At 49.7% G+C, this 26,831-nt stretch overlaps 3 protein-coding genes across 10 annotated transcripts in view; 1 reads left to right on the plus strand and 2 right to left on the minus strand.

Moving 5' to 3' along the window:
* The window catches only part of si:dkey-82f1.1 (DENN domain-containing protein 2A), a 33,060-nt gene extending 16,604 nt beyond the window's left edge, over window positions 1-16,456 (minus strand). The window contains exons 1-2 of the mRNA XM_062461057.1: window positions 16,057-16,456; window positions 1,004-1,084 (exon numbers count right to left, since the gene is read on the minus strand). Of these exons, the coding sequence (XP_062317041.1) occupies window positions 1,004-1,083 (80 nt within the window). The 5' untranslated portion in view covers window position 1,084; window positions 16,057-16,456. The remainder of the gene's footprint in view (window positions 1-1,003; window positions 1,085-16,056) is intronic.
* Window positions 16,457-18,019: 1,563 nt separating this feature from the next.
* On the plus strand, window positions 18,020-23,088 carry adck2 (aarF domain containing kinase 2). Of its 8 annotated transcripts, none has more exons than XR_009930449.1 (8): window positions 18,021-19,440; window positions 19,617-19,763; window positions 19,863-19,991; window positions 20,389-20,484; window positions 20,638-20,889; window positions 21,262-21,503; window positions 21,788-21,841; window positions 22,087-22,161. XR_009930449.1 is itself a non-coding variant. In XM_062461058.1 (8 exons), the coding sequence occupies exons 1-8, from the start codon at window positions 18,586-18,588 to the stop codon at window positions 22,225-22,227; spliced, it is 1,803 nt and encodes a 600-aa protein (XP_062317042.1). In that variant the 5' UTR covers window positions 18,022-18,585; the 3' UTR covers window positions 22,228-23,088. The 8 variants fall into 8 exon arrangements, 4 of the variants coding, with proteins under 4 accessions (XP_062317043.1, XP_062317046.1, XP_062317045.1 ...); XR_009930448.1 differs by having other exon boundaries at window positions 21,262-21,544; window positions 22,087-22,116; XR_009930451.1 differs by lacking the exons at window positions 21,788-21,841; window positions 22,087-22,161 and adding exons at window positions 21,504-21,544; window positions 21,576-21,619 and having other exon boundaries at window positions 21,262-21,431.
* Window positions 23,089-23,144: 56 nt separating this feature from the next.
* Window positions 23,145-26,831, minus strand: part of LOC134020810 (SRSF protein kinase 2-like) — a 47,347-nt gene continuing 43,660 nt past the window's right edge. Inside the window, 1 exon segment of the mRNA XM_062461066.1 lies at window positions 23,145-25,572. Coding sequence (XP_062317050.1) covers window positions 25,388-25,572 — 185 coding nt within the window. The 3' untranslated portion in view covers window positions 23,145-25,387.

Genomic DNA, 26,831 nt, shown 5'->3' on the forward strand with positions numbered 1-26,831 from the left:
CCAAACATGCTCGTAAGGAGTAGGCTAATATATGCGCTTTCAAGAGCTACGAATCTTCAAGAGACACTTTAGCTACGGTGTCTTTGGGAACGGCCCGTAAAACTAAGATTCGTTGTACGATGGATTCTACGATCAACTTAGGCTTACGACGCTTTCGGGAAACGCAGCCCTGTCTGGTGAAAAAAGACACCTCCCTCCTACGATCACCTCCCTCCTACGATCACCTCCCTCCTACGATCACCTCCCTCCTACGATCACCTCCCTCCTACGATCACCTCCCTCCTACGATCACCTCCCAGACACAAACACACCCGGTACGTTTACACACACCAACTAAACGTCCCCAGTGAGCTCTCCCTGTAAGTACAGACCGGGACACGCAGTCCGCCCTGCTGAGGTGAACAGCTACCAGCCTGCTCTCCGGCGGGGACGTGGAGCACCAGGGAGGGAGGCCCCCGGGGACAGAGACAGCAGGGGGGCAGGAGGGGGGCAGGAACAGCAGGCAGATGGGCCTCCCTGGCCCTCCTACACTGGTCATTGTTGCAGATCCTGAGCAACACCACCTCATCTGTCGGTGGTTTGTTTTGTGTGTGTGGCGAATCCGGAAGCCATTGTGTTTATTCAGTGTAGTCTCAAGACTGAAGGGATTCTGTATTCAGGTTGAAGCTTATTGAAATACTTTGGCCGGCTGCCTGAAACCAAGGGCTGACGTGCCCCAGCTTCTTAACAACGTGAAGACACTAAGACACTTAAGCACTCACAGGCTAGACCGGCTCTGAATTCACTATCTGATCATTATAATTATGAGCAGTGAGAAAATGTGCAGTTACATACTGCTAAAGCAAAGTGAGATTGCCAAGAACAGTCTAGATCTCTCTTTGGAGTTATTCCTAGTCTTCTCTGAGGGTTTAGGTTAAGTTTAGGTACAGTTCTATGGACGTATGGGAACCTGCTCGTAAAAAGGGATATACAAATGTGATTTGATTTGAGTATAAATACATACCCGTTGACTGATTGGTAGATGCAGTTGTCAGTGTTGGTGCAGAGCAGCAATGCTGCTGTCATGGTGCTAGCAGCTGGCATCCTGGAGGGAGGCAGAGGTGGTCAGACACACACACACACACACACACACACTCAGAGCAGACACACACACACACACACACACACACACACTCAGAGCAGACACACACACACACACACACACACAGAGCAGACACACACACACACTCAGAGCAGACACACACACACACACACAGAGCAGACACACGCACACACACACACTCAGAGCAGACACACACACACACACTCAGAGCAGACACACACACACACACTCAGAGCAGACACACACACACACACACTCAGAGCAGACACACACACACACACACAGAGCAGACACACACACACACACACTCAGAGCAGACACACACACACACACACACACACACAGAGCAGACACACACACACACACACTCAGAGCAGACACACACACACACACACACACTCAGAGCAGACACACACACACACACACACACTCAGAGCAGACACACACACACACACTCAGAGCAGACACACACACACACACTCAGAGCAGACACACACACTCAGAGCAGACACACACACACACTCAGAGCAGACACACACACTCAGAGCAGACACACACACTCACACACACACACACACACACACAACATGACGGCTGCTTCCACTGCAAACCCCTTTTTAAGTCAAACCTCTTCTTAACACAAGCAGTGAGGCATCACCATGCACACTGCCAGGTTGCTATTTGATTAGTAATCGGAGGACACTGTTGAAATGTAAGATTTCAAGGTGATTTCAAAGGTCAGGTGGCTGAGCGGTGAGGAAGTCGGGCTAGTAATCTGAAGGTTGCCAGTTCGCTTCCCGGCTGTGCCAAATGACGTTGTGTCCTTGGGCAAGGCACTTCACCCTACTTGCCTCTGGGGGAATGTCCCTGTACTTACTGTAAGTCGCTCTGGATAAGAGCGTCTGCTAAATGACTAAATGTAAATTTAAATGTAAGATTTGAATCAGCCATTAACACAAACTGTAAACTCCCAAACGTAACACACATTTATGTTAACCTGAGACGAAGACCTGCTGACGACACACAATCTCTCCTTCATTAACACACATACCACAAGGCTACTGAACAAAACCTTTTTTTGACAACTTTCAAAAATGTACACACACACACACACACACGTACATGCACACACACACGTACATGCACAAACACACACACAGTGCCTGACACCAAAGAGGTTACATGCCAGACACCCACACACATTACTGCTCGATCCTATATCCAGACACCCCAACCCTAACAGATGGGGATGGTTGTGTGTGAGTGACCTCACCCAGATGTTGTAGAGGGCTTAAGGGCATCGTGGGCCGTTAACATTTCCTGAGTACTGACCCCCCCTTCTACACACACACACACACACACACACACAGACGGAATGCCTTCCTGATTGAGCCAGATTCCAAACATTGCTGTCCCCAGAGTGGATGCCCAAGTCACAGCGAGCGTGCCACAGTTTTTATTTGGATTACGTAAGTCAGTAAATAGCTGAACTCTTCCAAGAAAACTACTATTTAATTGGCCCTCTGAGTCCAGTGTTTTGGAGGAGAGAGACTTGTGTAATTTGCAGGAAAAGTCATCTTGGCATATAACATCACTTTGAAAAGTGATGTTCTGGTTTTGATCGTCTTCTGGTGACAGATAAACAAAACTGTCTAATGAAACTACTTTCTTCCCTCTCCTTCTCTGTCCTCTCATCTGATTTATTATGTTGCCCCCTACACACATGCATGCACACATGCACTCCTACATACACACACATGCATGCTGTAACACACACACACACACTCACACACACTGTTTGCCGGTCCACCAGCCCCAGGGGTAGAAGAGGAGGTGGATTGCGTCAGCCCGGTGCTGGCCCAAATGATTTTCAGCTGTGAGTGAGAAGGATCACATGTTTGAGGAGGAACATCCAGCTTTTTTTCCCTTCCTTCTCTCTCTCTCTCCCTCTCCTCAACTCCTTCGCCCCTTCTATCTCTTTCTCTATTCTCCTACTCTATTTCTCTACCTCTCCCTGCCTCCTCTCTCTCTCTCTGTCTCTCTCTGTCTCTCTCTGTCTCTCTCTGTCTCTCTCTCTCTCTACCTTTCTCTCTCTTCCTCTTCTAGTCGCCTCCTCTCTATCTCTTTACCTCTCCCCTTCCTCCTCTCCCCCTCTCTTTCTCCCTTGTCTTTTCTGTAAAGTATGTATACAAGTTCAGGGAAAAAAAGGAATATCGTTTTACATTGGGGGATGTTGGATGTTGGTGTATTTCCCAGGGGTGGAGCAGAATCAGCTCTCCCCATAGCTCACTGATAAGAGGGGAGAGAGTGAGGAGGGGGAAGTTAACATTGTAAAGAACCATAAAACAGCAGCCCAACAGAGACAGACACACATAACCAAGGACTGCGGCACTGTAGAACTCAAGATGGGCTTTTCTCTGGAAGCCAGGCTCTACTCAGACTACCACTTCATTGTCAAGTGTTGAATGCCGCTGAATTTGACCATGTGGGCAGATTATTGAATTAGCATTGAGTTAGCTTGATGCTAGCTAGAAGCTGGTGACAAAAGTCCTCCTTTTCTCTGAATGAAAGACAGGCGTTGAATCAGACAATGTAAAGCTGTAAATCTGACAGCATAGTTAGTTTTACTGCGTTTTGTTTCCAGGGTAACTCCCCTGAAGGCAACGACAGACCAGCAGGGCGTCGTTGTTCCTGGCGAACATTGTTAGCGTTGACCCAGAACAAGATGGCCGTCGCTACAATGCTGTGGCTGGAGGAGGCCATCTGCTCCGACCAATCAGACATCACAGAGAAGCGTGACCCCCCGCAACCTCCGCCCGCCCCGCCCCCTGACCTTTGCCCTCTGACGTGTGATTGGTGTGACAGGAGATGCACGCCGTTGAAGGGGACGTTTGGCTTGGGGGGGGGGGGCTGCTCCTAAACTGTGGAACTCACTACCTCGGATGTGGAAGAGGAGGAAGGGAAGATGGCGTGTGGATGGATGACAGTCGTGGGGGGATGGTGATGGGTAGTAGTTGTGGGATGGGGTAGGATGACCAGAATCCAAACAGATTGCAAGGCTTCTTTTTTCAAGAGCTTCAAGAGTTATTTCCAGAATGTGGACACTCGGTAATTCTGCCGAATTCAAGGGGAGTTCACCAACAATTCCCTCAAACTATCAAATCAGCTACACCAGCACACCTGCTGATTGAACCTTCCCAGATTTCAAGGAAGCCAAGACAGGAGAGAAGCCCATCGCTGGAAGCAGACCCGGGCTGAGAGCGATGGCAAGGTTGGGTCAGCTGCAGGGCAGTGGAGCACTCCAGCGGTTGTATAACTGAAGCAGCAGGAGATCCTATCAGCCTGTGGATGGTCTGGACAGAGTTACATACACAGCCCTGGACGGACAGGGGGGAAGGGGGTCCTTTGGATGTGTGTGTGTATGAGTGTGCATTGATGTGCACGTGTGTGTGCGTTGGTGTGCATGTGTGACCTGGGGAATCCATGGCTGGGTGCCGCTGTATACGTGTGACTCAGAGGACACACACGCTCTGAGCAAGGTGGTGGGAGAGGGGATGGAGAGACTACACCATCTGCAGGGAGGCTGTAAATCACACTCTCTCTAGAAGCAGCTAACACACTGCTGTAACACACACACACACACACACACACGGACACACACACACACAGTTTGAAGAGCCTTCCACAAAAGCCTAACCCTAACCCTAACCCTAACCCAAGCCTGGATCACATGACAGACACAAAATCACAATGCAGGATTCACAGACAGAAGACACATGGGTCAAAGACACACACACACACACACACACACAGCCTCTAATTCAATAGGGATGCCATTCCCTCCCTGGTCTGCTGTGGTTGGCTGGCGTCTCCCCATAGCTCCACATTCCAGCCTGTCCTGTCACTCGGACTGGGACTACATAGCAGAACAATCTTACAGAAATGCTTCTCACCGGAGCACTCAGGTTGTCAAAGTGGGTGTGTGTTTAGAAATCTTCAACCAGTTTTTTATTGTAAGACGTATGGTGTTATCAGTGTCAGAATTGCTGTTGTCACTGGTGACTGGTGAGGTCCAGTGTTGGCAGTTTTGTGAGTGTTGAGGTTTGTTTGCTGTGTCAGTGTTGAGTTGTCAATGTGCTGTCATTTCAGCCTAGAGTTTTAGTCCTAAGAAGCCCAGTGTGCGTGTGTGTATATGAGTGTGTGTGTAAGAGTGAGTGTGTGTGTGTATGGTGAGTGTATGTGTGTATGGTGAGTGTATGGCGTATGTATGAGTGTGTATGTATGAGTGTGTGTATGAGTGTGCATGTATGTGTGTGTCGGTATGTGTGTGTGTGTGTGTGTGTGGGGGGGGGGGGATCTTGGCTCTCTCCTCCTCACAGCTCTGGAGGCCAGCCTCTCCTCACAGGTCTGGAGGCCAGCCTCTCCTCACAGGTCTGGAGGCCAGCCTCTCCTCACAGCTCTGGAGGCCAGCCTCTCCTCACAGGTCTGGAGGCCAGCCTCTCCTCACAGGTCTGGAGGCCAGCCTCTCCTCACAGGTCTGGAGGCCAGCCTCTCCTCACAGGTCTGGAGGCCAGCCTCTCCTCACAGCTCTGGAGGCCAGCCTCTCCTCACAGGTCTGGAGGCCAGCCTCTCCTCACAGCTCTGGAGGCCAGCCTCTCCTCACAGGTCTGGAGGCCGGCCTCTCCTCACAGGTCTGGAGGCCAGCCTCTCCTCACAGCTCTGGAGGCCAGCCTCTCCTCACAGGTCTGGAGGCCGGCCTCTCCTCACAGCTGCTTCTCATAAAGCCCTCATCCTCCCCTGGCCTCCAGCCCAGCGGGAACGACCAACGCCGTGACGACCATTGCCGTGACATCACTCGGCCGCATACCAGCAACACTCTGTCATTTACGCGACCCAAAACAGGACCCGGTGCCCACGAGGAACCACCTATCACTGGGAGACATCACACTCAAACAGGAGAGCGGCTGTTCCAGTTATCAGCCCATACACAGCCCTGCCTCACACAGCCCTGCCTCGGGGCGGCGAGGAGAAGAGAGGAGAGCAGAGGAGAGCAGAGGAGAGCAGAGCAGAGGAAAGCAGAGGAGAGCAGAGGAGAGCAGAGCAGAGCAGAGGAGAGCAGAGCAGAGCAGAGGAGAGGAGAGCAGAGGAGAGGAGAGGAGAGCAGAGCAGAGGAGAGGAGAGGAGAGGAGAGCAGAGGAGAGGAGAGCAGAGCAGAGCAGAGCAGAGGAGAGCAGAGGAGAGCAGAGCAGAGCAGAGGAGAGCAGAGGAGAGGAGAGGAGAGCAGAGGAGAGCAGAGGAGAGCAGAGCAGAGCAGAGGAGAGCAGAGGAGAGCAGAGGAGAGCAGAGCAGAGGAGAGCAGAGCAGAGCAGAGCAGAGGAGAGGAGAGGAGAGCAGAGGAGAGGAGAGCAGAGCAGAGCAGAGGAGAGGAGAGGAGAGGAGAGGAGAGCAGAGGAGAGCAGAGCAGAGGAGAGGAGAGCAGAGAGCTGGGAACATGTGAAATGGTGGTGTTGGAAAAGAGGGAAACGTTCCATCCTCTTTCTTCTTGTTTAAGTACAGGCTGAGTTTCAGGCCGTAGCTCAGAGAGATGTGGTTTGCTTTAGCACACGCTAAACACTCGCCTGCTATCAATTTAACGCTCTGCTGCATTTCCAGAAAGCCCTCCGTGGAATGGCTTGAGGTTTGCTTTCCTCCTTCTTTCCTTTAGTTCTTATCATTTTCCTCTTTCCGTTCCGTATGAGGCTGGAGAGAAATATGATGGGGGAGGGAGGGAGGGAGGGGGGTGGAAGCTGGTTGCTTGTAATCCTTGGCCCTCTCGCTCCTCTCGCTCTCGCTCCTCTCGCTCTCCCTCCTCTCCCTCCTCTCGCTCTCGCTCCTCTCGCTCTCCCTCCTCTCTCTCCTCTCTCTCTCCCTCCTCTCGCTCTCTCTTCTCTCTCTCTCTCTCTCCTCTCTCTCTCCCTCCTCTCGTCTCTCTCCTCTCTCTCTCTCTCCTCTCTCTCTCCTCTCTCTCTCCCTCCTCTCGTCTCTCTCCTCTCTCTCTCTCCTCTCTCTCTCCTCTCTCTCTCCCTCCTCTCGTCTCTCTCCTCTCTCTCTCTCTCTCTCTCTCTCTCCTCTCTCTCTCTCCTCTCTCTCTCCCTCCTCTCGTCTCTCTCTGTCACACTCTTGTAGAGACATGTATAGTGGTATCATGTTAGTTGCCAGTTAGTTTATAGTACATTTTTATAAACTTATTTTATGGGAATGTGTGTAACCTCCCCCCAGACACACAGGCAAAACAAAACTTCTGGTTTTGTTTTTGGGGAAATATCTGGTTACAACTGAAGCTACAGTTAACGACACAACTTGAAAATGTTCAACATAAACCTTCTGTGTTTCTGTCGTAAGGATTATTTTAAGAAACCTGTCATGAAAAAACCTACTGACTCAATAAGACGGAAGCGAGAGGACACAGAGAAGTTGGGTACGGTTACTGTCTGCTCAGGGGAGAGGCTATGTGAAGAGATGGTCACTGTGACATTAGAGTCCTCGTCATCTTCATGATGTCACACATGATGTCATACCTGACGTCCACGTACATGATGTCACACCTGACGTCCATGTACATGATGTCACACCTGATGTCCATGTACATTATGTCACGCCTGACGTCCATGATGTCAAGCCTGACTCCAGAGACACGGCTGCAGCGATCCCAAGTGCTACACAGGGAGCAGGTACCGTATACACGTACACACACACAAACAAACACAAACCAGTACACGCACAGCTCATTTAGAGGATGTTTCAGAAAACGTCCTGTCTAGGTTAGGGTTGAACCACTATAAAGTTGAATAAAAATGTCCATCTGGAAATGACTACACTAGTAAAAGATTGATCTAATTATTTAATTCCGATGAACAAACAAAAAAAATCTGAAAAGTGTGTTTACAGTCTTCAAATATGGTAGGGGTTTAGAAATTGCAATGTCTACATTAAACTCCATCAACATGTAGATGCGTATGGAATTTCAATCATGGGAGCAATTCAGTACTGAATGCACACACACACAAAGATATACAAACATTCTCATATTCTCAGATACAGAAATACTGTCTACAAACACAAACATCTTACTGTGTGTGTCCACAGTTTCCGAGGGGAGTCTCTATAAAGCTGCAGCAGTGTGTCTGGGGCTGCTGTGTGTTCTGCTGTGGGGAGTCAGGTGGCTGAGCGGTTAGGGAGTTGGGTTAGTAATCTGAAGGTTGCCAGTTCGATTCCGGCTGTGTCAAATTACGTTGTGTCCTTGGGCAAGGCACTTCACCCTACTTGCCTCGGGGGAATGTCCCTGTACTTACTGTAAGTCGCTCTGGATAAGAGCATCTGCTAAATGACTAAATGTAAATGTTCTCCTGGCCGGGTCTCAGCACTGGGAGTCCTCTGGGTCGCTGAGTCAAGCTTCTTCTAATTATACAGACTATAAGTGTTGTAGATGTTATTGAGAGTGATCAGTAAAATATATTGAGCTTTGAAAGCTAAAGTCCCACCTTTTCTCTCAGGTAATGTTAACAGTAACAGCGCTGACTAACTCTAACTTGTGCCCGAAGACTGATGAAACAAGGAGGAGCAACGACATCGGCTGATGCCGATTTCCTCAAAATATAATCAAACCTGCCTAACTAATCGGAAGGGAGATTGATTGGTCGACACCTAGTCTCGACCTCTCAGCTTCACCTGGATCTGGCAGAGATTCTGCTGCTGTGGGAACCAAGAGGGGGAATAAGGAGAGAAGAGAGGGAGGAGAGAGAGAGAAGAGAGGGAGGAGAGAGAGAGAAGAGAGGGAGGAGAGAGAGAAGAGAGGGAAAAGGAGAGAGAAGAGAGGGAGGAGAGAGAGAGAAGAGAGGGAGGAGAGAGAGAGAAGAGAGGGAGGAGGAGAGAGAAAAGAGAGGGAGGAGGAGAGAGAAGAGAGGGAGGAGGAGAGAGAGAAGAGAGGGAGGAGGAGAGAGAAGAGAGGGAGGAGGAGAGAGAGAAGAGAGGGAGGAGGAGAGAGAAGAGAGGGAGGAGGAGAGAGAGAAGAGAGGGAGGAGGAGAGAGAGCTCCAGTAGAGAAAGATGGGCTGAAGGAGTTGAAGAAGGCCATATAGAGGAGAGTGGGTAAATAAACAGTGGAATCTGATCTGGGCTCACCCGTCAGTGGTTCTCTCTCTCTCTCTCTCTCTCTCTCTCTCTCTCTCTCTCTCTCTCTCTCTCTCTCTCTCTCTCTCTCTCTCTCTCTCTCTCTCTCTCTCTCTCTCTCTCTCTTTCTCTCTCTCTCTCTCTCTCTTTCTCTCTCTCTGACTGTCTCTTTCTCTCTCTCTCTCTCTCTCTCTCTCTCTGTTCAGGGCCTCTGCCTCGTTCCCAAGCTGATTCCATAGCAGGAGCTTGGACAGATGCCAAGCATGCCGTTTGTGTGTGTGTGTGTGTGCGCGTGTGCGCTCAGCCATCACCCCTCTCCGTCTTCCAGCCCTGACTCTCCCTGTAGTCTCTTCCTGTAGTCTCTCCCTGTAGTCTCTTCCTGTAGTCTCTCCCTGTAGTCTCTCCCTGTAGTCTCTTCCTGTAGTCTCTCCCTGAAGTCTCTCCCTGTAGTCTCTTCCTGTAGTCTCTCCCTGTAGTCTCTCCCTGTAGTCTCTTCCTGTAGTCTCTTCCTGTAGTCTCTCCCTGTAGTCTCTTCCTGTAGTCTCTCCCTGTAGTCTCTCCCTGTAGTCTCTTCCTGTAGTCTCTTCCTGTAGTCTCTCCCTGTAGTCTCTTCCTGTAGTCTCTCCCTGTAGTCTCTCCCTGTAGTCTCTTCCTGTAGTCTCTTCCTGTAGTCTCTCCCTGTAGTCTCTCCCTGTAGTCTCTTCCTGTAGTCTCTCCCTGTAGTCTCTCCCTGTAGTCTCTTCCTGTAGTCTCTCCCTGTAGTCTCTCCCTGTAGTCTCTTCCTGTAGTCTCTCCCTGTAGTCTCTTCCTGTAGTCTCTTCCTGTAGTCTCTCCCTGTAGTCTCTCCCTGTAGTCTCTTCCTGTAGTCTCTTCCTGTAGTCTCTCCCTGTAGTCTCTCCCTGTAGTCTCTCCCTGTAGTCTCTCCCTGTAGTCTCTTCCTGTAGTCTCTCCCTGTAGTCTCTTCCTGTAGTCTCTTCCTGTAGTCTCTTCCTGGAGTCTCTCCCTGTAGTCTCTTCCTGTAGTCTCTTCCTGTAGTCTCTCCCTGTAGTCTCTCCCTGTAGTCTCTCCCTGTAGTCTCTTCCTGTAGTCTCCGCTCTGTCAGTCTGCTGTCTTTGGTCTGTGAGGATCTCTGCGTCTCCTCATTGCGTGTAGTAAAAACCCCTCTCAGGAAGCCCATGGGAATGTGGGGTGCACACACAGACACACACACACACAGACACACCCACACACACAGACACACACACACACACACACACACAGAGACACACACAGTCACACACACACACACACAGTCACACACACAGACACACACACACACAGACAGACCAACTCGCTACTCAGTCTTGCACAGACCCCAGCAGGATTCCCCAAAGGTTGGTATGCATCCTCCAACTCTCTCTCTCCTTTCTGTCTTTCTCTACCTCCCTCCCTTCCCCCTGCCCCTCCCTTCCCCCTGCCCCTCCCTTCCCCCTGCCCCTCCCTTCCCCCTGCCCCTACCTTCCCCCTGCCCCTACCTTCCCTCTCCCTCCCCCCTCCATTGTTGGCCTTTGGGAAAGGATGGACGTGAGACAGCAACAAAAGAGAGTTAGTGCAACATGAGACAGGAACTGAAGGAGATACCACAAACAATTAATTTCCCTCTGAATGTTATTTTTTCTTATCACTCCATTCCAAATTTAACCCAAGCTTGCATTGTCATATTTCTAACACCCAAATATAGCATTTCTTGTTATTGTGAATTTTGTATACAACTGAAAGCAGTTGAAGACAAGGGTGTCGACTGTCTACCCAATGAAAGAATGAGAAAAAAATTACCTCAGAAAAATGGTCTACAAAAACCCTAAATGCAACAGCAGCCATGAAGGATACAATTATGGTGAACTGGCATGACCACATCATTTCAACAACCACCACTGTTCTGGTGAAACGAGTTGACAGTTATTTACAGGTTTGTTTTCCGTTTTTTGGAGAGCAGACAGTATAAAAGACAAGCAGGAAGTGGGATGACACTAACAAGATGTGGGATTGGGGTGTACTTCCTGTGCCCCCTCCAGTCATTGTGCCCAAGACTCATGCTAGCAAGCCATTGGCCAGCGGTTTGTCACACAGCAAACCCAAATGGCTCTGTTGACAAACGACTCCAACCACCGTTGACAGGACCATTCCTCTGGGATGGACCACTGGCACATCCAAAAGGTTCGAAGAAAGTGGAAACTGACAGAAACTCGAGTGAAAAAGAAAGAAAAACGTTTTTTCTATCTCCACCCACCTGTTAATGGCTTCCAAATGAGAAGACAAGCCCATTGCTCGACAACCGCAGGCCTTTATAAACACGACCCCTCTGGAGACTGCCAGCTCCTTTTCCACAACCCACTGACTCTGCAAATGGTGCAGCTAGCAGGATAAAGAGGATGTAGTGATAAGCTTCTCCAGAAACAGGACTGTGAGGGGAAGACACAGACAGCGAGGGCTGAGGGGAAAAGCTAATGATGGACTGATGTTCGTGGCACTGTGGCATTTTGACCGCGTCTAATCTTCACCTTCGCTTGTACTGATTTAAGAATAAAGGAGTGAATCAGGCCAAGGATGAAGAGAAAACAATCCATCCATCCATTCATCTGGAAGAAAGAGATCACGTTTCACCTCCACTCGTGGGAGGGGCATCTTCCCACTTACTCCCCCCCCCCCCCCCCCAAGCCTGTTAGCCCCTCCCCCCCAGCCTCATCCCAGTCTGCTAACAATTACTGTGCTGGCTCCCCTGCTCCAGCTCTGAGCCCACGGCTGCCGGGCTCAGAGCTGGAGCTCTCACCACGGCCCACACATCTGCACCTTCCCTCGCTGCTTCCCTGAACACAAGTCCGGGAAAACCCATTCCCACCGATCCACCAGTTATCTCCATTCCCGTCCACGGTCACCAGAACAGCTCAGAGTTTCAAAGGCAAGCGGAAAACCCTTTCCCCGAAAAACGTATTTCTCAACAGCGGGAGTGAATCCACCTGCGATCGTGCCGGACGGGCAGACTTGTGGGAGGGCGTGCGTAGCTTGTGTTTGAGTCACACCACGCAGGGGCAGCAGAAGGCAGATCGTCCAGTCAAACATTAGCAGCAGGAGAACAGGATGAGCTTCTGGCACAGCAGACTTTGTGGAGAGAGGATTCGTTTACAGGTTGGACAGGGTGATGGGGCAACAAGTAAGAAACGACTGTACTGTAGGCAAGCCTACAAGTGCACACACACACACAACACGACACAACACACAGATGCAGGAAATAGTCATCATTGCTCCAACCTGACATCACACTGTAGAACACTTTCAAAGTAAGGAAACAAGCTCTGGCCATTTTCAATAACTTCCTGGGTTTGGATCTGAAATTCTTTTAAATGAATTGTGTTCGATCGTTACATATACAATGCCTTCTACAGCGTAAAATAACGCTAATGTTGTGTATAAGGGGCCTGCCCTGGGGGCTCACAGGCCAAGCACGTGTATCACGTAGGCCAGGGTTCGAATCCGGACTGAGACATTTCTTGCATGTCCCTCTCTCTCTCTTTTTCTTAAAAAAAAAACCCCACTATGTGATATGTACGTGATAAACACACAGATATTCTCTCCCAGTCCTGCTGAAACCTACGTTTTTGACTTCCTGTTTTCCTTCACATTTCTGGGGTTCCGGTCAGAGTGGTTCCCACCAGAACCCTCCGCCCCAGCCGTGCTGCTAGCCGGCCCACAGCAGAACACATTTTTATAATTCTCCCTGCCGTTCCCCGGGGAGCGAGGGGAGATCTTGGGAAAGGGCTCTTCCGGAGTCTGACCTGCACAGCACAGCAGTGCAGGCGGATACCGACCCCAGTACACCCAGGGACCCGCACTGAGTCTGGGGCAGGGGAGAGTACAGGAGACCAGGTCTGGTCTGGGGCAGGAGAGTACAGGAGACCAGGTCTGGTCTGGGGCAGGAGAGTACAGGAGACCATGTCTGGTCTGGGGCAGGAGAGTACAGGAGACCAGGTCTGGTCTGGGGCAGGAGAGTACAGGAGACCATGTCTGGTCTGGGGCAGGAGAGTACAGGAGACCAGGTCTGGTCTGGGGCAGGAGAGTACAGGAGACCAGGTCTGGTCTGGGGCAGGAGAGTACAGGAGACCAGGTCTGGTCTGGGGCAGGAGAGTACAGGAGACCAGGTCTGGTCTGGGGCAGGAGAGTACAGGAGACCAGGTCTGGTCTGGGGCAGGAGAGTACAGGAGACCAGGTCTGGTCTGGGACAGGGAGAGTACAGGAGACCTAGATGAGACAGAGGGGTGTAGAGCTCTACTGCTCCTGTCAGGGGGATCACACTAGAGACAGACAGGTAGGCAGCCAGTCAAACTGCTAGCAAGCCAGAAAGACAGGTAGGCAGCCAGTCAGACTGCTAGCAAGCCAGCCAGACAGGTAGGCAGGTAAACAGCACTTAGTCCAAAGGGTTCAGACAGACAGACAAGTATATTTGTGTGTGTGTGTGTGTGTGTGTATCTCACACGGTGCAGATTGCCTTTGACAATGACTGCACTATATTGTCTTAGGCTTACATGACAGCAGGCATTCAGGAGTTACTACGACAACCCCACCCCCAGCATCCACCCCCTCCCGCTCCACCCCAGTAGGGGGTAAGGAATTCCCAACCGACAACGCCGGACGCATTCTGATGCCATCGCCGTGGCAACAGCGGCAGCTCGGCCATGAGGCAGCCGGCGGGGCCAAGAGGGGTTCTCGGTGTCATGGTGGTGCCCTGAACTGTGCCTGTCCAAATCTGCTTCCTGTCAGAGGGTCGGGGGTGGGGGTGGAGTAGGGGGGTGAGGGGGTGGAGGCAGGGGTAGTGGGTGGGGTTCTTAAACGCCTGCTGTCATGTAAGCCTAAGACAATAGAGTCTGAGAGTGACAGATGTTAGCCTCTCTACAGCACACACAAGTAGGAAAGCATTCACACACCCACACACACACACACACCCAATGTATGGTGTGACTGGTGTTGCAGGAGTTTCAGTGTCGTTCCCTCGCCCTCAGATGTGCTCAACAACAAGCTGACATTCAACAAGCTGACATTCAACAATGACATCTGGCCTTTGAGCTTTTTCTCACTAACGATGTTTTTTTCTCTCAAAACGTTTCAACCGTGCATGTTGAGAAAACCATTCATCGTCATTCTAACCGACTGGGATTTAGGACTGCACGAGTGTGGGGTGTTTACGCGTGTCTTTGTGTGTGTGTGTGTGTGTGTGTGAGAGAGAGAGAGTGTGTACGTAAGTGTGTGTGTGTTACAAGTATTAATATAGTGGATGAGTATAACAGTAGTGTCACAAGTTTGTGTTTGTGTGTTTGAACACGTGTTTGGCAGAACAGACACGCTTTCATGGAACAGTTCAGATCACCCACCAGCCCCTCCAGAGAACGGAAACAGCTCCTCCATCAAACAGAACGCTCTGTCCGATGATAGCGACACACACACACACACAGGACCATGGTTTCTCCTTAGTGCCCTTTTTATGGGCCCAAAAACACACACACACACACCGCACTTTGTAAACCCTCTGTTTAGTTCTGAAGGCATCCTCAGTGTTAAAGTTTCATACAGTCCCGCTACTCTGTGGAAAGATGTTGACTAATTTGAGATGGAACTCTGTCGTGTCTACTGACGCTTCAGGAATGTCGAACTTTGTCTGGAAGTAAAGGAACATACGATGCAAGATGGAGTTCTATGGAAACATTGTGTTCCTGTTGACTCTTAAAGGCAAATTAGATAAGTAGAGCAAAGTACTGAACACTTAGAGGAAGCTGTGTAATTGAATCAAAAAAAGATAGATAACCATCTTTAAAATGTCATCCTGCAAGAACTAAGGATGGGTTCCCGGTAACCTGTTGAAGATACAGAGTATCCTTTGTTTCTTGTCATGGTCACTGGGATTGTTCCACGCATACACACACACACACACATTTCACCCACAGACAACCTTCACAAGGCTAATAAAAACGGCCAGGTCCTCCTGCCAGTGCTAGGAGGTGCGTTTTGTGCTCTCCTCTCATGAAGCAGAAAGGCTAGCTAGCCCGTCCAGGGGAACTGGATGAAAAGATCCCATTGTTCAAACGCAAGAAAGAACCCCTCACCTCACTTAACCACTTATCCACTCCTCTCTCCTATGGGCCTGCAGTGGTATGCAACCGTGTCACCGTCTAGCCTTTCTCAATCTTATCTTTCTGCTCTTCAAACTATCCTATGCTTCGGTCACCTCTTCGGTCACACAAAACAATAGGGCCTGACAGCCATTGCATTGTTGTTAAGCAGGTTTACCGTATCTAACGCTGGCAGGTATTCTGGGATGGCATTCAAACACAATTTGGCTGGAGCCAGAGCAGATAATTATGTTGCTCAGATAAACAGAGGGGTTCTCTGATGTGGAGGGCACAGACAGGCACAAGCACCTCCAACACACACACCCACACGCACCCACATGCGCACACACAAACACACACAGAACTGCGGAAAAAATTACTTCTGCCAGGATACCTCAATACCTCAATGCTTCTACCAAAATGCCTTATCACCCCTTCTGTTAGTCGACATGAGAAACCATCTTTCTCTCCTTTTCACACACACACACACACACACACACACACACACACACACACACACACACACACACACACACACACACACGCACACACACACGCATGCATACAGAACTGCCAAAAGAAAAACTTCTACCAGGATACCTCAATCCCCTTCTGTTAGTATGCATGAGAAACTCTCTTTCTTTCTCACCACACACACACACAAGCTCACCTTCCTCAGCTGGTCGAGCCCTGTAGAAGTGATCTTGCAGTGGCCTCTCATTTTGTGAAATCTGACACTGGGCAAGGAAGCAGCATACATTCGCATGATTTCCTTTGGAGCAATTTGTCTTTTTCCTCTCCCCGCTCCACGGCGTGTGCAGCTCTGCTACCCCTGCCTCTGAGCTGTCCCTCTCGGCACAGCCCCTACCTCCTCCTCCTCCACAAAAGTGTTGAAAAAGGGAATGGTCGGGGCAAGTCCTCTTCCCTTCCTTTCTCAGCCCTCCAGGCTGTTCTTTCCTTTCAGTTTTTCGCTCCTTCTTCTCTTTTCACACTCACTCACTCAACTCTCAGACTGGTCTCTTTCGATGACGTTGCCTCTCTCTATCCTCTCTCTCTCTCTCCCCCTCCTTCCTTCTGAAACTTTTTCCCACCCCTCCTCCTCTCATGACCCCCCTTCCTCCTTCCCTCTCTCTCTCTCTCTCTCTCTCTCTCTCTATCCCTCCCTCTTGCCTCCTCCTTCCCTCCCTCCCTTTCTCCCTCCCCCTCTTCTCCACCAGAGTCCCCCCCCCTCCCCTCCCCTCCCAACCCCCCCCCGCCCCCCCTCCTCCCACTGCTGAACTAATCTGCAGCTGGCCGGCCGATTGGAGCCCTGGTTGCTGGGGAGACCGAGTGTCCTGCTGAAAGGGGACTGTGATCAGGAAGGGTTGAGCGTAACTGAATACATAAATAACGGCCTCCTATGGGAGCCAATTGAAAAGCTCTGCGAGGGGCTTCTCTCTCAGTCCCGGAGGGAGCCATCCTTTCCTGCCCCTCCACATTATCTCCCGGGTTTACTGATTAACCCACACTGGCCAATGGCAGACTGGTCAACGACAGATTGGCCAATGACTGTGCGGGGATTGCATGAGCTCTGGGATAGGGTTTTGTGGTACAGTAGTTAACCCCCCCTCCCCCCCCCCCTGTTGGACTTGCTTGACCAGACATGGATTGGTCATGTCGTAGTTGAATTCTAGTAGTCACAAGTCAGTGCGTGTCTCTTTGGTGAGGACTTCATGGGATCGGGAGATGGGCAGATATCACCTGGCTTGTTGATATCAGGCTTGAGACAGGAACACAGAGGCCCCCAAGGCTTCTGGAAACACAGACGCGAGAGAATCTTGAGTTAGGATTCTCAATATTTACATCCTGTTGAACTGACGTGGCAATTAATCACTGATTTCTGATTCGATGTAATTTCAACAATGAAAAACAACAATGATTGGACGATTGATTTGGTGGTGTGTCAAAAGTAGAACTTTCCCTGTGTGGAAATTCTGCATTCTCAGAAGAGAAATGTCACTATGCACCCATCATAAAATATCTCACCAACACAACAACAGTCCCCCACAGCTGAGATCTGCTCCACTGACCAAAGCCCTGACCCCTGCTTTGAAGTGCCTGAGTGATTTAAAAAGCCTGTCTTTGCTCATCAATGGGTGGGGGGCTGGGTGGCTGGAACATCTGTTTGGCGTTTCTACTACCTTTTGTGTGAGGGATATTGGTTTCCTTCCTCCACTACAACTGGCAGGCTGGGAGGCCGTCATCCGGCGGACACACACGGTGACCGGGAACTACTTTAACGGGACACGCTTTGACTCGTTTTAACAACAGGAACATCTAATGTTAGGCTACTAGCAATTTTGCTCGACTTGCTTTATTTCGTGTATGTGTGTGTGTGTGGGGGGGGGGGGGGGGGGGGCGGGGGGGGTATTTTCATCACTTATCGTATGTCTCCCTCTGTTGGTAACATCTGGTCAGCATCAAGGCCAAGTTTTATTTTTATTTTTTTCTTAAAAACATAACAAAACTGTTGAATGTTTGACTGATTAACAATACAATCCTTGCGTTGGCTGTACGTGTCTTGTTCGATCACCTGAATGTGCTTGAGTACAATCAATCCTATGCAGGCATACAGCTTTAATACGTTAACGTGACGCAAACCCCGGAAGTGCATGGCAGATGTGCTTGCAATGTTTTCAACACACTCTGCGGTTTTCAATGAACATCTTGCTGCGGTTTACAGACTGTGTTGCAGACTAGGAGTTGTCACAAACTACGTGTGAAAGGCTAAAGGTTTGCTCTGCTTGATGCTACAAGAAAAACTTTTGTCGATTTCTTTCAACACATTAGGTTCTAAGACTCCCAAAGCTACCTAATCGTGACCTTACTACTTTACTAGTTAGCTTCATTATTACGTCATTTTAGGTCATACATTGTTACTTGGACATTCAGGCAGCCTAAATGTGAATATTGTTTTACTTACAGTGGAACGTAACGCAGATCAAACTGCTTCACACACTGAGTGGTCTGCCAAATTACACATCCACCGCTATGACATCTGCGGAGTTGCAGCAATCTAATGCGCTGGACTTTATCTGGACTATCGAAATAATGTAGAGCTTGTTCTGATCAAAAACGTCCTCTGAATATAATTGTGTAGTCAGGATGGGCCGATTCTTTATCTCGTTGAAAGATTAATCCGGAACATGATATCATAGCCATGGCTACGTTCAGGGCGAGAACGTTCCTTCTGAACCTTAAGTGTACCGTCCACAGACTTGGAGCCTCCGTAAGAGTCCGGCTCATACCGAGCACCAGATCATGCCCTATCAGAAGGAGCCATGTTTTCACCCAGATTCCAAAAGTCACTCTGCTGTGCTGGGGTGCAGCCTACACCTCATCCTGGACAGCACGATGCCAGGAGGCCTCCCTTACACCTCAGACCACAGACAGGAAGTCCTTAGCTAAAATCCAGGTCCACAGACTAATCTTCTTCCTGCGTCTCGGCCTCCGAGCCCTGGTGCTCCTTCTCAAGTTCGGCCCGCTGCTCCTCCTCTACCCCCTGACTCTGGTGTCGTCCAGCTGGGCCTCTCGCTGGCTGGCCGTCCTGCTCTGGGCCACTGAGACGTCCGGCCCGACCTTCATCAAGCTGGGCCAGTGGGCGAGCACGCGGAGGGACGTGTTCTCCCCAGACTTCTGCGATCGCTTCTCCCGGCTCCACGTGTGCGTGCGGCCGCACTCCTGGGCCCACACCAAGCGCTGTCTGAGCCGGGCCTTCGGGGAGGGCTGGAGGAGGCTGTTTGTGTTCCAGGGAGGGGAGCCCGTGGGCTCGGGCTGTGTGGCCCAGGTGTACCGGGGCTGGGCTAGGGCGGACCACGTGGACGACCCGGACTTCCAGACCCTGGTGGAGGAGCTGGAGAAGGAGGATCTGCTGGAAGCCTGGGAGATCCCTGGGCTGGGAGGAGCGCTGGGCTTGCTGTGGGGGCTCGTGAAGGGCAAGGAGGAGGAGGAAGGGAGGAGCCTCCATGGAAGGAGTCTGGAGGAGAAGGAGCGACTGATACCTGTGGCTGTGAAGGTGGGTGAGGTTGTGGGGCTGGGCCCTTTGCTGCATGTATTCCCCTCTCACTGCTTTAACGTCTCTCTGACTGTCATCAATTAAAATAAGAGGTTACAAAAATAAAGTATATATATCATAATAGTTGATGGAAGATGAGATGTTTAAGCGTTTGGGTTATGTCTCCTCTCTACCAGGTCCTCCATCCAGGGATCCGGAAGCAGGTGGAGATAGACCTTCTGCTGATGAGAGCAGGCAGCTGGCTCATCAACTGCCTGCCTGGACTCAAATGGCTCAGCCTGCCAGAAATAGTGGAAGAGTTTGAGAAGCTCATGATCAAACAGGTAAAAACCTTCATCCCGGAAACGTAGCAGAACATACTGTACATCAGTGAAAAACCAAGAATGGCCAAATACAGTGTTTAAAAAAAAATCGTATTCCAGATTGACCTTCGGTTTGAAGCAAGAAACATTGAGAGGTTCCGCGAAAACTTTAAAGATGTGGATTTCGTGAAATTTCCGACGCCCCTGCGGCCGTTCGTCACCAGGTCCATCCTGGTGGAAACCTTTGAGGTAAGCAGCGATGTCAGCTACGATCCTTCAGAGCAGAAGGGAACCAGGACTCTGACCGCTGTGTGGTAGAGTCACCACTAGGGGTGTAATGATATTCAGCTCACGATTTGATACGTATCATGATACGTTACACGATATTTTTTTGTTTTTTTTTCCAAATAACAGCTTTCCAAAACATTAACAATATTCAATCACTGAAGCGATTTCTGTGAATGCACGCGTGATGCATGTGCAGAGTAGGTTGTGTGCTGGAAGCTCAACCAATAGATTTAAACGGATGTCTTATCGTAAAAACATTGCCATAACTCTACGATACATATTATAAAATGTTTGCATCGCGATATGTTGTACCACGGTATATTGTTACACCCCTAGTCCCGACCTCTCTCCCCCTCAGGAGAGCGAGCCCATCTCCAACTACCTGAGCCCTGAGGTTCCCTCAGAGGTGAAGCAGAGGATAGCCAGGATGGGAGTGGACACCTTACTCAAGATGGTATTACCTCCAGGTTATTTGGCTGCACCAGAGATTAGTAGTAGTTCTTGACACCAAATGCACAGTAAATGCTGCTCTTACGATGTGTGTGTGTGTACATCTGTGTGTGTAATTGTGTGTGTGTGTATGTATGCATATCTGTGTGTGTATCAGGTGTTTGTGGACAACTTTGTCCACGGAGACCTCCACCCAGGGAACATCCTGGTGCAGAGCATCGCGGCAGGGCCCGGGGCCCCCGGGGGCAGAACCACCCTGACAGACCTGTGGGACACGGTGGTGGTGAGTGTCAGGCCCTGTCCCGCCCCCCTGCAGCTGGTCCTTCTGGACGCCGGCATCGTGGCCCAGCTCAGCGACACAGACCTGCGCAACTTCAGAGCTGTGTTCACCGCTGTGGTGCTGAAACAGGTGAGACGGAGGATGTGGACCTGCACACTAATGTTACACTATTATTCAGAATATGACAATATTCGGGTCACGGAAAAAGCATATTCTGTTTGGATATTCTAAATTAGGCCATATTCTGAATACAGCATGTCTTCCACTTCCTGGTTTTAGGCAAGAGGTTGCATGCATGACTTAATTCTCATGGAGGATCAAAATATGTGAAAGTTGCCTTCAGACAGAGAGGAAGAAAGGGGATTCTAAAATGTTTTGTTTATTATCATATAAATAGTGACTTCTTAAACAGTACCTTTTCGTAAAGAATTAAGTAGATTTGAAGATTGGCCGACATGCGGAGCTCTTCATCCTCTCCGGTCCCATCTCTGTGGTCTCCAGGGGGAGAAGGTAGCAGAGCTCATCTTGAACCACGCCAGGGCCAACGAGTGCCAGGACATCCCTCGCTTCAAGAAGGAGATGTCCGAGCTCGTGGACCAGGCACTGAGCAACACGGTCGCTCTGGGGAAGGTACAGCACAGGCACTGAGCAACACAGTCGCTCTGGGGAAGGTACAGCACAGCCACTCTGCAACAGGGTCGCTCTGGAGAAGGTACAGCACAGGCACGGTCGCTCTGGGGAAGGTACAGCACAGGCACTCTGCAACAGGGTCGCTCTGGAGAAGGTACAGCACAGGCACGGTCGCTTTGGGGAAGGTACAGCACAGGCACTGCTCCAAACGGCGACATTTATTTAGGCGACGTTCAAAGCGACACACAAATAGTGCATGTAGTGAGTACAGCAGCAGGTCTGGGATCAGAAGTGAACCTGCTGGTGTACTCTGCTTCAGACACAACATTCTCTGTGACAGTTTGAAGTGGGAGGAAGGGGGACATCTCATTTGACTGATTTATTGTTTCTGTTTTAGATCCAAGTGGGTGAGTTGCTGTCCAGGGTGTTTGGATTGCTGATCCACCACAAGGTAAACTACCAGATAACTGTCAAACATAGTTCCTGATTGATCATTGTGCCGTTTTATGGTAAACTATACAGCACTTTGGTACACATTTTTTGTGTTGAGTGCTCTGTACTGGATTGGTTTATATTTTCTACATTTTATATTTAAAACTCTTATATGTTTACCGTATGCACCTTTCTGCCATAGTAAATTCCTTGTTTGTGCAAACTTACTTGGCGAATGAAGCTGATTGTGATTATCTGCTGCAGGTAAAGCTGGAGAGTAACTTTGCCTCCATTGTGTTTGCCATCATGGTCCTGGAGGGGCTGGGCAGATCCCTGGACCCGAGCCTGGACATACTGGAGCTGGCCAAGCCTCTGCTGCTAAAGAACTGTGCCTCTCTCCTCTGAAACACACACTCGCGCGCAGTATACACCCCCTTCAACACCAGGGTTTCCATAGAGCAGGCTCTCCAACCCTGTTAGAGCAGGTCTCCTTGACCCTGTTGGAGCAGGGCTCTCCAACCCTGTTCCTGAACAGCTACCAGCCTGTTGGGTTTGGCTCCAGCTACATTTGTTTGACCTTATTTAACATCAGTTACCTGATCGACCAGGTGATTATTGGAATCAGGTGGGCTAGATTAGGGTTGGCGCGAAAACTATTCCAGGAACAGGGTTGGAGACCCCTGTTAGAGTAACCACACACACATACACACACACGTGTCCTCCACGGTCCACAGGGTGTGCAGTGTTTTGTACCAGATTTGTGCCGTCACGCTCGACTAGAATTAAGAACACAAAAATATTGTTACATCCAAGTTATGCTAATATCTTATAAAAAGTCATAATTACCTCATATCACACTGATAACTGACAGCCTTGTAATGCATCTTTTGAATTTTTGCCTGGTTAACGAGTCCAAACAACCATGTATCCTTAACAATTCTCCTATTTAGTGAATGTTTTATCCCGGCTCACCATCACCCATTCAACTGTAGCACAGGCCTGACTTGGGTCAGATATTTTTACATAATTTATAACTAAGCATAGGATAGGATCCTTTCCTTTTAATTATACTATAAGCAACAAATGTGACAATCTTTTGTAAATCTCACCAGTGTTACTTTATTTCTTAGGGTTTCTAGTCATAGACTACACTACATTCGGAAGTCACCATCAAATTTAGCGCAAATGTGTACATTTCTGTATGATAAGATATTTCAAGATTACTTTGAAATGACTGAATGATAAATAAAGAATTAAATCAACTTCATAAAACATATATTTTTTTCCCTGTCTTGTTTCAAAGACCACATCAAGACAGAGGAGAGGGTCCATTAATTTACAATTTTATTAAATCTGTCAATGAAAAACACAAATGAGAGACGAGATTCTGTGGATGTCAGGAAGAACAGTCAGCATGGCTGAAAGAGAGATCAGGAGCTTCTGGTGCAAAAAATTCATCATCATTTACTCTTATTGCAAAAATGTTTGATCAATTTCATCACCATGAATCCAGACAGTGGTTCTGTTCATGTTCCGGGAGGGTAGAGGTGACAACTGAGTAAAAAAAGAACAAATCGGAATAACAATAATAATATTATTATAATAATAATAATAATTACAAAAGAAATAAAAACATTTCTAACAGACAAAACACAATCACCTCAATAGGACGAGATTCGGTCACTGTCACAACACCAGAGAAACGTGTTCTCTATTTTCTCTTTGTTTTATTTGTATTTTTTACTTTAAATTAATTTAAATATTTTTTTAAAAATATCTCACCATTTACTTATACTCATTTTGTAATTTTTATTGCGAAAAAAATAGGCAACTGGACTAATTGTAATGATGACTAGTGACTTGAGTGGAACGTTGTGTCGTTGGCACTGAGGGACGCTGCGGTGCGCGTGGGGCGCAGTACCCTCATCGGCCACAGGGTGGCGCAGTTTGACATCCCACCCCCGTCCTCTGCCGCGGGCTACAGGTCACCGGCTAGAAGGCCCGTGGCCCGTTAACAGCCTCTTTATGTTAGGAATGACGCGTGTGTTTGTGTTCAGATCCCGTTGTCGTCGTTTTATCTCCCCCTGCGAGCCGGTTTCTCAGAGTTCTGTACAAAGGTAATTCCCTGAACGACATCTACGAAGACAAGTGCAACCTCCATTTTGAACCGAGCCCGCGGGCAAAGCCCCATGATGGAGGGTCTCCCCGGTATTTCCGGGAGGGGGCAGAAGTAGTAAGAATCTGGTAAACGTGCCTTAGGATGTCTGAAGGACTGCTCTCATTTCGGGGGGTGGGGGTGGGGGTGGGGATTTTGGTAAAAAGTCAAGAGCAATTATGATGTCATAATTGAATGTCAAAGCTGAGAAGGAGGAGGGGAGGTGGGGTGGGGGTTACCCTAAGACGTGACAGTTCCTCCTCACAGGGGCATGGATGACGTCGTAACAAACTCCCGCGTCTTTGAAACGGAAAAGACGAGGAAAAACGAATGCAAGAAAAAATAATTAAAAAACGTAACTAAACAGGAAACGCAACAACCGTCTGTCCATGTTTCTTTACGTCTTCCTCATCTTCTTCACCGCTCTCACCACAAAAAAAACATCTTTACAAACAAAACGGTCAGACTCTGCCTCCGTTTTGTTCTTCTTCCAGTGCTCGCCCCTTCGGTCTGCAGGTAGGAGTGGCCGCAGCGGGGCTGGCACCCCCTGGTGGGCTGGCTGCCCGGGTGTCTGCAGTGGGGTGGGTCATGCAGCTCAGTGGGGCTTGGGGTGAAACAAAACTGGAGGGGGGGCGGGGGGATGTAAACAGTTCAGCAGCACTGCTTCAGTCCTGGGGGGGGGCAAGGGGGGGGGCAGGGGTAGAGAGGAGGGGGGTAGAGGGCTGGAGAGAGAGAAGAGAGAGGAAGTCCAGTAAAGTGGGGGCTAGGCTTCTTCTAATCTGGTGATCCATCGCTGTGATATGTGTTCAGACTGAGTTGTCATACTGACACGCACACACACACACGCACACACACACACACACACACACACACAGGCTCTGTCTCAGCAGGTTGAGAGGGCCATGCTGTTCTAAGGTTCGGCTGAACCGAGAGCTTCTGGACAGCGTTCTGATAGACAGAGCTACTGGTCTGCCTCCCTCTCTGTCCAATGAGAACGAGAGATCCACTGACCCCAGCGGTAGGCCAGGGTCAGCCAGGCTGGACAAGGGTCAAGACCTCGGCACCAGGACCGCCAAGAGAAGATGTCCGTGAAGCTAACTGGAGGGTAAAGCCTGTCCTGGCTGTCTGCCTAATCCCAAAATAGTCAGCGTTTTTCTCTCACATTTAAGGTGTGTGTGTGTTTACACATGCATGTGTGTGTGTGTGTGTGTGTGTGCGCGCGTGTGTGTGTGTGGAAGGGACATACATGACAGGTATCCAATTATCCGTAGGGTTCAAACTGTCCTTCTCCCCTCCCCCATCCCTCTCCCCTCCTTTCCCCTCTCCCCTCTCCCCCCTCCCCCCCCCCCCTTGTCTCTCTCCAGTGCTGCGAACAGTTTGGGCGGCTGCCACTAGGGGGTGGTGGTGTCGCTACGAGTTGAGCCAGGGGTGGTTGAGACAGTCCCCGGCCGAGGCTCTCTTCTCGGGGACCATCTCCAGCATGGGGAGCAGGAAGTGGGTGAAATGTCCGGCGTCTTCCGGAAGCCAGCCGTACTTCTCCACCAGCACGTCAAACAGGGACCAGGGCTTCAGCTTGGTGATGTGCCTCAGCTCTCCTGCAGGGGGAGGTAGGGAATTAGCCAGGGGGTCATGAAGCATGAAAGGAAGATCAACAGGGAAATGGAGAGAAGGGGAAAGGCAGAGAGAGAAGGGTAACGCGAAAGAGAGAGAGAGGATGGGACAGAGTGGAAGAGAGAAAGAGAGGGAGTCTGGAGAGAAAGAGGTGGAGTGAGAGCAGTTAGAGAGAGAGATTGAGAGAGAGAGGGAGTTGGGAGAGAGAGGGAGAGAGAGAGAGCAACTGAGAAGAGTCGGAGCAGATTAATACGTCGCTCTGGATAAGAGCGTCTGCTAAAAAAAATGACTAAATGTAATACCACTCAGAGATAAAAGAAGAGAGAATTAAGACATCAAGCACAGGCCAGACCTTGGATAGAGAGAACATGCAGAACATCAAAGACGGAATATTAGCCTCATGATGACACAGAGAGAGAGAGAGAGAGAGAGAGAGAGAGAGAGAGGGAGAGAGACACAAGACACAGAGAGAGGGAGAGAGACACAGAGAGAGGGAGAGAGACACTGAGAGAGGGAGAGATACACAAAGACACACAGAGAGAGGGAGACAGACACAGAGAGGGAGAGAGAGACAGAGAGAGACAGAGAGACACAGAGAGAGGGACACAGAGAGAAGGAGAGAGACACTGAGAGAGGGAGAGATACACAGAGAGAGGGAGAGAGAGGGAGAGAGAGACAGAGAGAGAGGAAGAGAGAGGGGAGGTTATACAGTATCCCACAGAGACGTACACTTACCAGGCTGACGAGAAGACAGACTGGCCTTACACCTCAGGCTCACTGCAGACAGGCCTGTAGCCCAGTGGACTGCTTTGCTGCATATGCTAAGCTAACATGCACATGCTGATCTAACATTAACCATCGCTTTCCACGAAGATGTGGTCATTTCTCAGTCAAACTGTCTGCAGGCTTCTAAAATCTTCAAACTCATTTGGCACGGACGGGAATCGAACCGGCCGTGCCAAATGACGTTGTGTCCCTGGGCACGGCACTTCACCCTACTTGCCTTGGGGAAAATGTCCCTGTACTTACTGTAAGTCGCTCTGGATAAGAGCGTCTGCTAAATGACTAAATGTAAATGTAAACTCGGAACAGAATTTTGAATTTACAGTTGGTACAACTGTACAATTAGCCTGTGTGCTCCTCCATCTTGTCAGAGGAGATAGCTAGCTGGTGAGCTAGCCAGGGGGTGAGCTAGCTAGCTGGTGAGCTAGCCAGGGGGTGAGCTAGCTAGCTGGTGAGCTAG

The sequence above is a fragment of the Osmerus eperlanus genome, chromosome 5, assembly GCF_963692335.1.
Source record: "Osmerus eperlanus chromosome 5, fOsmEpe2.1, whole genome shotgun sequence".
Classification (NCBI taxonomy): Eukaryota; Metazoa; Chordata; class Actinopteri; order Osmeriformes; family Osmeridae; genus Osmerus; species Osmerus eperlanus.